The following is a 12,527-nucleotide window of genomic DNA, read 5'->3' on the forward strand; positions in this document are numbered from 1 at the left end:
TTTCTCTCTGAGAGGTATATGAACCAGACTGCAAAAAAATTAAAAATAAAAGTTAATCTATATTTTAGTTTAAAGTGTGATTTAAACATTAGTCATATTAACACTAATATACTGTATAGACACATAACAAAACAAGTAGCTACATAGAGTCATTAACACTAATAAACATGTAGATACATAGAGTCATTAACACTAATAAACATGTAGCTACATAGAGTCATATTAACACTAATAAACATGTAGCTACATAGAGTCATATTAACACTAATAAACATGTAGCTACATAGAGTCAATAACACTAATAAACATGTAGCTACATATAGTCATTAACACTAATAAACATGTAGCTACATAGAGTCATATTAACACTAATATACTGTATAGACACAGTCATATTAACACTAATATACTGTATAGACACATAGAGTCATTAACACTAATAAACTGTATGTAGGAATGAGAAGATTACAAACAGAGTGTTTGTAATGCTTCATGGTGGAGAGGAATGGATCTTCATCCTCCAGGGAGGTCAGAGTGAAACACAGTACCCTGTCTGTCTGTGAATCTAGAAGGACTGTCTCCAGCTCCTTCTCAGATTTCACTATGGGGAGGTTATTGGTTTTGCAAATGTTAACAGCATTCACCTCAGCTTCCTTATTGTGAAGCCAGTGGTCTAAAGCCTGAGGAGTGAACGGTGACTGATCGTGTTTCTTCAGAATCTCTCTGAACCACAACAAACCTGATTCACCATTTTCTCTAATGAACTCTGTGGCTTTGGCCAGTATTTTCTGAAACTCCACCTGATACTCTGACAGTATCTGTGAAAACTGTGTCAGTTTGTCCTTAGCATAAGGGAACCATTTAAATCACATAGGCATTGGTGTGGTCTGACATCGTGTCCTGGCACCTCATTGTGACCCGTCTCAGGTGTTCCAGAACATTCTCAGCTCTGAGCAGCAGGTCTTCACTGATCTCAAATGCAACACAAGCCGCTGCATGGTCCAGATTCGTCAGAGGGTACAGCCAGACACGAACAGGCACTGCTTTCTCTCCTCGCTGCCCCAGATGCTTTGGCAGGGACTGGTACACCTCTACTGCTGTGTGATAATCCATTGTGGTTGTAGGGTTTACGTCACTGTGTAAGGTGCATTGATACAACAAACTGTTTACTTTCTCGGAGTCTGTCAAACTTGAGAATATATCTTCTGAATTGAAGGTGTTGAACATCTTCTTAATTACATCTAGCATCTTGGTTTTCTCTCGTCTTGCATTCCTTTGTCTGTTGATGTGTTTGCTGTCAAAGATAAAGAATGCTTGCGCTCCATAGAGAACAGCCATGACCACATGAGTTGCCTTTCGTTGTGTTCTGACTGTCTCCTCCTGAAGCACCCTGTGACTGAGCATGTCCAGTCTGGTAGTGGTTCTGTACTGTAGAGTGACCCGGTCCTGCAGTGTGGACTGAACAGGATAGTTCAGGTATCCAGCAGCACCTCCAACCTCCACCAGTCCAGACAGGACACTGGCTCTGAGAGGAGTGGTCACATCTGGAGCCCTGAATCTGTCCTGTAAGGAGTCTCCTTCAATACACTTCACCTCTGTGTGAGGCCGAGGTAGAGACTGACGCATGAAGGCTATTGTACTGTCATCCCAAAGACTGACATCTAAGGAGATAAAATTATATTACATTCACTGCAGAACTTCACAATATATCACAATACATATTTCACAATATGAACTATTCACAAGACAAACTATAAAGTCAAGCACTCAACAAAATGGATACCTTTGCTAGCCCAGCGCTGACGCAGTCCATGCTTTTAAACATTAGATAAAACAGCCGTCTTTAAACTATGCACTCTTCACACATACCTGAGCAAAACAATAACTACATCCACAACACTTTGAAGTCTTTAAAACTGGAAAAGCATACAGTACCTGAACAAAATGAGTCACTGTGCCAGTCATACAACATCCCAAGATCTAAGGAACGACCGAGGGCAGCCACCACAAAACGGTCTGTTGTCCAGGTAACTGGTAACCTTAACTTCTTTGGGATAGGGGGCGGTATTTTGAAGTCCGGATGAAAAGCATGCCCAAAGTAAACGGCCTGTTACTCAGGCCCATAAGCTAGGGCATGCATATAATTGGTAGATTTGGATGGAAAACACTCGACAGTTTCCAAAACTGTTAAAATAATGTCTATGAGTTTAACAGAACTGATTTGGCAAGCGAAAACCTGAGAAAAATCTATCCAGGAAGTTGGAAATTTTATTTTTATTTTTGTAGATTTCTATTGAACACCTTGTACAATATCCATTGACTTAGGACTCAAATTGCACTTCCTATGCCTTCCACTTGATGTCAACAGTTTTTAGAAATTGTTTCAGGCTTGTATTCTGAAAAATGAGAGAGTGAGACCAGTCTGAATGAGTTGACACTGCAGTGGCCTAGAGATTTTTCATGAGCACAACCGAGAGCGCGCCTTTCTTGTTTACATTTTATATTGACAACGTTATTGTCCGGTTGAAATATTATCGATTATTTAGGCTAAAAACAACCTGAGGATTGATTATTAACATCGTTTGACATGTTTCTACGAACTTTACGGATACTATTTGGATTTTTCGTCTGCCTGTTGTGACTGTGTTTGAGCCTGTGGATTACTGAACAAAACACGCGAACAAAACAGAGGTTTTTGGATATAAAGAGAGACTTTATCGAACAAAACAAACATTTGTTGAGTAAATGAATGTCTTCAGAGTGCAACCATATGAAGATCATCAAAGGTAAGTGACTAAATGTATCTCTATTTCTGACTTGTGTAACTCTTCTACTTGGCTGGTTACTGTTTGTAATGATTTGTCTGCTGGGTGCTGTTCTCAGATACTCTTATGATATGCTTTCGCCGTAAAGCCTTTTTGAAATCTGAAACCGTGGTTGGATTAAAAAGAAGTTAATCTTTAAACCGATGTATAACACTTGTATGCTTGGGACATTTTTATAATGAGTATTTCTGTTTTTGAATTTGGCGCTCTGCAATTTCACTGGATGTTGGCCAGGTGGGACGCTAGCCTCCCACGTACCCTAGTGAGGTTAACTTGTTGTTAATCCAGCCAAGGTGTCAGATTTCAAAAAGGCTTTATGGCGAAAGCAAACCATGTGATTATCTGAGGACAGCGCCCAGCACACAAATGCATAAGAAATCATTTTCAACCAGGAAGTTGCGACGCGAAAGTCAGAAATAGCGATATAATATATGCCTTACCTTTGAAGATATTCTGTTGGCACTCCAAAAAGTTCCAGTTACATTACAAATGGTCATTTTGTTCGATAAAGTCCATCTTTATATCCATAAAAACTCAGTTTAGCTGATAATCCACTCGGTTTCCCTCCAAAATGTATACAAAATGAATCCCAAACATTACCAATAAACTTATTCAAACACGTCAATCAACGTTTATAATCAAACCTTAGGTACCCTAATACGCAAATAAACAATACAATTTAAGAGGGAGAATCATTATTGTCTTTACCGGAGATAAACAAAAAGAACGAGCTCTCTCGGCCATGCGCTTGGAAACACTACAGCCAAAATGGGAGCCACAAACTACAACTTCTCCCTCATTTGTCTAAAAACCAGCCTGAAACTCAATCTAAAGACTGTTGACATCTAGTGGAAGCCCTAGGAACTGCAATCAGGGACATTTTTGCCCTATTATAAATGTGCCAGGCATTGAAATCAGTGGTATGCTGAATTTTATTTTTATGGTTTGTCCTCTGGGTTTCGCCTGCATTTTCAGTTCTGTTATACTCACAGACATTATTTTAACAGTTTTAGAAACAAGAGTGTTTTCTATCCAAATCTACCAATTATATGCATATCCTAGCTTCTGGGCCTGAGTAACAGGCAGTTTACTTTGGGCACACTTTTCATCCGGACGTCAAAATACCGCCCCCCTATCCCAAAGAAGTTAAGGTAGTTACCAGTACTGTTTGTCACGAAGGTAAAGTATGTTAAGATACTGTATGTCTAGAAGTGTCACGGCAGATTTCCTCCTCTTCCTTCCTCTGAAGAGGTGAAACAAGGATGAGACCAATACGCAGCGTGGCAGGTGTCCATGGTTTTTAATAAGAAACTAAACATGAACACAAATACAAAATAAAGTGAACTGACAACGAAACAAACACTGACACAGGAAACAATCACCCACAAAATACCCAAAGAACATGGCTGCCTAAATATGGTTCCAAATCAGAGACAACCATAAACACCTGCCTCTGATTGAGAACCAATCTTACATAGACTTACATAAACACCTAGAATGGCCACAACCCCATAAATCTACAAAAACTCCTAGACAGTACGAACACCCTAGATGAGACAAAAACATACATCACCCATGTCACACCCTGGCCAAAATAATAAAGAAAACAAAGATAACTAAGACCAGTACTGTCTGTCTAGAAGTTAAAATATTGTTAAGCTGGCTACCAGTACTGTCTGTCTAGAAGGTAAAGTATTGTTAAGGTAGTTACCAGTACTGTCCAGAAGGTAAAGTATTGACACTAAATGGTACCTGATCAGAGTGGTCAGCAGGCAGCTCCTCTGTACTATGTTGTAAAATCGTGATCTCTCTCTGGAGTCTAGCTTTAAATGAAGATAGTCACAAGAGGTTTTTCTTCTGAATAACTGGTCAGGGAATAGCACTTTCCATTCAGCTTCAGACAACTTGGATGTAAAGAGTTGATTACACCTGTAGTGACTACTTCAATCCCGTCACGCCCGTTGTTGCTTGTCCATCGTTCACTAGATATACCAATGTAACTAAACCCAACACAATGTTGAAAAACAGGAAAGGCTTCACACCACTAGATCACATGACTAGACGTGAGCTGGACGTGATCTCAAACCAATGTAGCGGAAGACAGTGAAAGCTGCAACAGATAATTTTTTGTCCAGGGCTTATAGCACCAGTATCCCAAAGTATTAAGGTGAAAACAAGCATAGAAAACAGCATAGGCATTAATAAAAACATAGAAATAAGGCTACTTTTATATTATAAATATTTCAGTGACAACCTGGTTGAATAACAATATATATATATATATATATATATATATATATATATATATATATATTTGTTGTGTAAATAAATGTGGGACACAAAAAAAGGCAGTATAGAACACCATCGCCCAAAATGCATTGCTCCAATAACTTTCAAAAATATATTTCCAAAGTTTCCCCCCGAAAAAAATGTATTTTCATATGAATAAAGTCACACAAAAATGTGTCTTCTCCTAATAATTAAGTCTAAAACATGTTTTTTGTATATTCACATGAATAAAGTCACACAAAAATGTGTCTTCTCCTAATAATTAAGTCTAAAACATGTTTTTTGTATTTTCACATGAATGAAGCCACACAAAAAGCACACAGAATCTGCTTTAATACTTTTTGTACATATTTCCACAAATTGAGTGTGAGATTGTGTTGCAACGATATATACCTACTACCAACCTGTCTGGCAGTATATTGTTCCTACTACAACCCATAAATTAGGTAGGTATTAAATGTATACTTCTGGGTATAAAAAAACAATATTGGGGCACGTTCAGCAAGTTGCAACGTCATAAGCACGCTAAAAGCATGTGCAATACCATCGACTCTATGCTACTGGTGGCATTTCTATAGGCAACGTTTGGCTACTGATCGGGGGCAGTGTTTTCGTCATCTAAACGGTACCTGCCAGGGGTGTATTAATTAGAAAAACGTTTTGCAACGAAAACGACAGTTTCTCACTGGACAAATTCATGAAAATCCCTTCCCGTTTGCTTGTTTGGTGAATACACCCCAGCTGTGTCACACCTCGCACTTTTTTTATAATTATTTATAATTATTATTTATAATTAACAACAGCCGGTAGTTGAAATGGTAGTTGAAATAGATTACGGATAAACAAAAATAAAATACAGATCAACCTATTGACAGGGTAATTTACATTTATTCATATTTTCTTCACTCTCCCCAGAGCCGTCAGGTGATTTCCATCGGCTCCTTCTCAGAAATGACGGCGGATGAAAAGGCAATTTACTGTTGCTCAGCATATTTCACAGAAAGACATAGATTGTTGACCTATTGTGGAAAAACAGCGATTTAAATAAAACAATATAAAATAGTAGGAATCCTACGATGTTGTTGACGTTCAGATATGGCCTCCGAAATGTAAAAAAAAACATGTAAAAAAAAAACATGGAATCGATAGGATACATGACTAAAGGATACCAAAGACCTAACATGACATAATATCACATACTAAAGGGAAGTTAATAATTAACATTGTTATGACATCTATATAGTTTATAGCTGTTTATTTCTAAAACCATGAGATGGCATCCCATCCGCAAATTAGATAGTAGACTAAACTCGGCTACAGTGATTTACCGAAAAGTAGACTAGTTAAATGCCTTCTGCTTTTGTGAGTTACAAGCTATATTCAATGTCATAACTTTAAGAAAATGATAGCCATTACGCAACTTTACAGAACTATCTTGATTCAATATAGTCCGCAGCCCACGGCCTCGCCCAGACTTTTGTTTCCAACCTGTGTCGTTCTTTGTCGAAATAATAATGCTCGTATGCACATGCAAAACAGTTTGCCATCTTATATTAAAACAAAAAATGTTACCTTCTTTGCGCAGTAGTTTCAAAATGGCAGCACCATATGTACTTTTACTTTAACTTTTAACTTAATTGGTAACTCCAACGCTGTGTATTAACCCTGATGATGCTGTGTATTGGCCATTGAGCCGTGTATTGGCCATATTGTCACTCCCCAGTACGAGCAGGCCTCAATAGGAATGAATGGAATTCTACAGTATTTCAATTAAATGTTTCAAGGGCAAAATTACATGTATTTAAGTATTTTTGTATATTTATTTTAATTTGTTATGGTATATTTTGTTGGTATATTTTTTGAATTTGTATGTTTAGCTCACATAATATAGTATTTCTTTATTTTATTTTTTATTTCACCATTATTTGACCAGGTAGGCTAGTTGAGAACAAGTTCTCATTTACAACTGCGACCTGGCCAAGATAAAGCATAGCAGTGTGAACAGACAACAACACAGAGTTACACATGGAGTAAACAGGTGCTTGTCTGCCGTTGTAAGGTCAGAATGGTCAAATCAATCCAACTCCTCCGGTCTGAGCATCCAGTGTGCGCTCCGAGAGCGAAACGGCCTGTAATTTTTTTTTTTAAACGGACAATCTGACAACGCTTTACGAGTAAATGTGTTACGCTAACTAGCTAGCAAGAGGTTGCATAGCAACAGCATCAACTTCCGGCAGAGAAGGCAAAGAGCTGGTCGGTTACGGTATACTAAAATGAAATGTTTTTTATTTTACCTTTATTTAACTAGGCAAGTCAGTTAAGAACAAATTCTTATTTTCAATGACGGCCTAGGAACAGTGGGTTAACTGCCTGTTCAGGGGCAGAACGACAGATTTGTACCTTGACAGCTCGGGGGTTTGAACTTGCAACCTTCCAGTTACAACGCTCTAACCACTAGGTTACGCTAAGTATGTAGTATACAGTATACTAAAATGAACTAATAACATGTAGTATACAGTATACTAAAATGAACTAATAGTATGTAGTATATACTCATTAAGTATGTAGTATACAGTATACTAAAATGAACTAATAGTAGGTAGTATATACTCATTAAGTATGTAGTATACAGCATACTAAAATGAACTAATATTATGTAGTATATACTCATTAAGTATGTAGTATACAGTATACTAAAATTAACTAATAGTATGTAGTATATACTCATTAAGTATGTAGTATACAGTATACTAAAATGAACTAATATGTAGTATATACTCATTAAGTATGTAGTATACAGTATACTAAAATGAACTAATAGTATGTAATATATACTCATTAAGTATGTAGTATACAGTATACTAAAATGAAGTAATAGTATGTAGTATATACTCATTAAGTATGTAGTATACAGTATACTAAAATGAAGTAATAGTATGCAGTATATACTCATTAAGTATGTAATATACAGTATATTAAAATGAACTAATAGTATGTAGTATATACTCATTAAGTAAATAGTAACTTATACAGTATGTTAGTATGGTTAATCGAACACAGCTCCAGTATGTATTTGTGGCTGCAAAATGGGACATGTTGAAACTTTTTTCCACCCCCTTCAACGCCACATCCGCTTCATATCCGGCCACGCGGTGTTATACCACAACAATTACCGGTTCATTAATTCAATATCCTACACTCAGGCTTTATTTGTGTTGTGCGTTTTGACAGCTCGGACTCGTCCTCTATGGGATATGCAGAACAAAAATAAATGTTATCTTTATTATGCGTTAACACTAACAGGCGTTAAACTAACAGGCGTTAAATTGCTGCATGCCGCTAAGGCCGCCCATTGTGGCTCGCTTGTGGGCGTTTTGGCAGTTTATAGCAGCATGTTAGATTGTTCGTCAATATTCGGCATAGTAAATTTGTATGAAGGTCTGGTTATTAAATGGTTAAGTAGGTTAATCCATTCTCCATTTCATGAATTTATTCACAGGTAAATAGTAATATACTTTAAAACAAGGGTAGTGACACTTTGCTGCCCTGTTTCCAATCGCCCACATGGCTGGGAGAACCTATTCAAGTTAATCCATTTAGAAAATGTCAACAACAAAAAAAAATGTTGCTAACTAGCTACTATGCAGGCTAACTCAAATGAGCTGCTAACGTAGCTAGCTAGCTATCTGGCCAACTTTACATACTGTATAGATAGCTAGCTAAGGGAATTAAATATCACCAGCTACCTAGCCTGCCATCACACATTGTAGCCTACAGAAACACTGCAAAAACTCTCTTGCGGGGAGATTCATTTTATATTTAATTGACGGGCAACTACAGCCTCACAAAAAATATATTTTTTTTTTAGGTTTTTCCCCAGACGTAAAAAAAATTATCCTGATGTGGTTTGTTAAGCATTGTTAAGGACGTAGATCAATCAATGTTGGTTGTTTTTTAATAACAACAAAAGATGTAGGAAAACCCATACAAAACTATAGGAAAACAGAACTTTTCACCCAGGGCTCATTTCCTTCGCAGGTCGTTTGTAAAATTAGAGAATACCTACTTCTCCATGCACCACTTGGTAACTTGTGGATGAAACAGTAAAGAAAGCTTTATTTAAATATGATTTGAAACACAGTAAATACCATCAAACCGCGTCCTAAAAACCTTGTATATTTAGTTTTCTTACCGCTTTTGTAGTACTTTCACAAGTCTGTGGTAAAGGGGAGGGGAGCTGAAGGATGGGACTAGTCTTCAGAGATAGATGGGAGGGGTTGAGGGGAGCTGAGGGATGGGACTAAAAACAAACAAAAGATAACTAATGTAAAATACATGTGTCTGTAAAATGTATATAGTAGTTTGTATAAACAGGAAGTAGAAGCCCAAGTGTTGCTGTTCATTACTTTACTACAATTAGGGGAGGGGTGGTAGGGTTAGGGGAATATAATAAAGCAACATTTATATTTACGAAAAATATATATGGGAGATTGGAAATTATGCAGATAAATACATTGATGGGAGCCACAATTATATCTGCAATATTAATATATTGATCTACCCCCTAAATAATATCGATTTTTAAAATAACATATACAGTGCCTTGCGAAAGTATTCGGCCCCCTTGAACTTTGCAACCTTTTGCCACATTTCAGGCTTCAAACATAAAGATATAAAACTGTATTTTTTTGTGAAGAATCAACAACAAGTGGGACACAATCATGAAGTGGAACGACATTTATTGGATATTTCAAACTTTTTTAACAAATCAAAAACTGAAAAATTGGGCGTGCAAAATTATTCAGCCCCCCTTAAGTTAATACTTTGTAGCGCCACCTTTTGCTGCGATTACAGCTGTAAGTCGCTTGGGGTATGTCTCTATCAGTTTTGCACATCGAGAGACTGACATTTTTTCCCATTCCTTCTTGCAAAACAGCTCGAGCTCAGTGAGGTTGGATGGAGAGCATTTGTGAACAGCAGTTTTCAGTTCTTTCCACAGATTCTCGATTGGATTCAGGTCTGGACTTTGACTTGGCCATTCTAACACCTGGATATGTTTATTTTTGAACCATTCCATTGTAGATTTTGCTTTATGTTTTGGATCATTGTCTTGTTGGAAGACAAATCTCCGTCCCAGTCTCAGGTCTTTTGCAGACTCCATCAGGTTTGGTCCTGTATTTGGCTCCATCCATCTTCCCATCAATTTTAACCATCTTCCCTGTCCCTGCTGAAGAAAAGCAGGCCCAAACCATGATGCTGCCACCACCATGTTTGACAGTGGGGATGGTGTGTTCAGGGTGATGAGCTGTGTTGCTTTTACGCCAAACATAACGTTTTGCATTGTTGCCAAAAAGTTCAATTTTGGTTTCATCTGACCAGAGCACCTTCTTCCACGTGTTTGGTGTGTCTCCCAGGTGGCTTGTGGCAAACTTTAAACAACACTTTTTATAGATATCTTTAAGAAGTGGCTTTCTTCTTGCCACTCTTCCATAAAGGCCAGATTTGTGCAATATACGACTGATTGTTGTCCTATGGACAGAGTCTCCCACCTCAGCTGTAGATCTCTGCAGTTCATCCAGAGTGATCATGGGCCTCTTGGCTGCATCTCTGATCAGTCTTCTCCTTGTATGAGCTGAAAGTTTAGAGGGACGGCCAGGTCTTGGTAGATTTGCAGTGGTCTGATACTCCTTCCATTTCAATATTATCGCTTGCACAGTGCTCCTTGGGATGTTTAAAGCTTGGGAAATCTTTTTGTATCCAAATCCGGCTTTGAACTTCTTCACAACAGTATCTCGGACCTGCCTGGTGTGTTCCTTGTTCTTCATGATGCTCTCTGCGCTTTTAACGGACCTCTGAGACTATCACAGTGCAGGTGCATTTATACGGAGACTTGATTACACACAGGTGGATTGTATATATCATCATTAGTCATTTAGGTCAACATTGGATCATTCAGAGATCCTCACTGAACTTCTGGAGAGAGTTTGCTGCACTGAAAGTAAAGGGGCTGAATAATTTTGCACACCCAATTTTTCAGTTTTTGATTTGTTAAAAAAGTTTGAAATATCCAATAAATGTCGTTCTACTTCAATCAAATTTATTTTATTTTATATAGCCCTTCGTACATCAGCTGATATCTCAAAGTGCTGTACAGAAACCCAGCCTAAAACCCCAAACAGCAAGCAATGCAGGTGAAGAAGGTGAAGCAGTACTTCATGATTGTGTCCCACTTGTTGTTGATTCTTCACAAAAAAATACAGTTTTATATCTTTATGTTTGAAGCCTGAAATGTGGCAAAAGGTTGCAAAGTTCAAGGGGGCTGAATACTTTCGCAAGGCACTGTACATAAAATAAAAGGGTGTGTGTGAACACTGCAGTTTCTTTCACCATGGAGTGAAACGCCGGTTTGTAGGCTCCCATGCCACAGAGGGTTCAATAGGCTCCCGTGCCTCAGTCGAGGCAACCGGGGAGATGTCAGTCGGCTCATCAGGCTCTCACTCCTCAGCCGGATCGACAGGTTCCCACGCCTTAGCATAGGTGACCTTGGTCGGGCGTCCTGCGGCTGGAGGCGCGCCTCAGGGAGGGGGTACTGTCACATGTGCTGCCTCTCGGGCCTCTAGGTCACCAGGCTGCACTTTAGGGCGCACACCGGTCACCAGCGTAATGCGCATAATGACACTCACCTGGACTCCATCACCTCCTTGATTACCTGCCCTTTATGGTTTTATCCAGAATGAACAGAAGACCCCAACGATGGTGGGCGTGGTCGTGTGTTGACCAATCGGCAGTCGTGGGCAGTGATGAGGAAAAAAGGTGAGGGTCAGGAATGCCATAAGGCTGTATTAAATAAAGCAGGCCATTGAGGAGAACGATGACACCTTTTTTCCATCAGCCTACCAACAATCACCCTGCCTTTAGAAGAGGGAGTAGGCATCTATGAAACTCATTTACCTGGTGCCTTTTGAGAGAAACAACGACCGGGTGAAACAACTGCAGGTGGAGTATGTTCAGGGTACAGCACTATATACTGTATAACTGTTACTATTAATGCACGTGATACTTCATAATATTACACTGGAACTATACTGTAAAAAAATAACTAACCCAAAATATATATTTTCAGAGGGTTCTGGTGCTTGGTGCTGAAGCAGGCTTCAACCTGGACAGAACTTGGTCGCCGTGGGCGGAACCTCATCGGCACAACGGGCGACCGTTCAAATGCCTGGACAACGTGGGGGGCGGGGGGGGGGGGGGGGGGGGGGGGGGGACAGCTGCGCACATGAAGATATCTATGGAGATGGTGTGGTAGGACTTAGGCCATCATTTGGATCCTACAACGCTGCACACCTCATTGGGTTTCTCAAGGTGAAGGGGGTCACCTACACTATGTATACAAAAAGTATGTGGACAGCC

The 12,527-nt window shown here is 38.9% G+C and overlaps 1 protein-coding gene across 1 annotated transcript; it reads right to left on the reverse strand.

Annotated features, from left to right (window-relative positions):
• Positions 1-861: 861 nt before the first annotated feature.
• LOC118966661 (neoverrucotoxin subunit beta-like) lies at positions 862-1,648 on the reverse strand. Its single transcript, XM_036989403.1, has one exon. It carries the CDS (start codon positions 1,624-1,626, stop codon positions 862-864), a length of 765 nt encoding a protein of 254 aa, XP_036845298.1. The 5' UTR covers positions 1,627-1,648.
• Between the last annotated feature and the right edge of the window lie 10,879 nt (positions 1,649-12,527).

The sequence above is a fragment of the Oncorhynchus mykiss genome, chromosome 10 (assembly GCF_013265735.2).
Source record: "Oncorhynchus mykiss isolate Arlee chromosome 10, USDA_OmykA_1.1, whole genome shotgun sequence".
Lineage (NCBI taxonomy): Eukaryota > Metazoa > Chordata > Actinopteri > Salmoniformes > Salmonidae > Oncorhynchus > Oncorhynchus mykiss.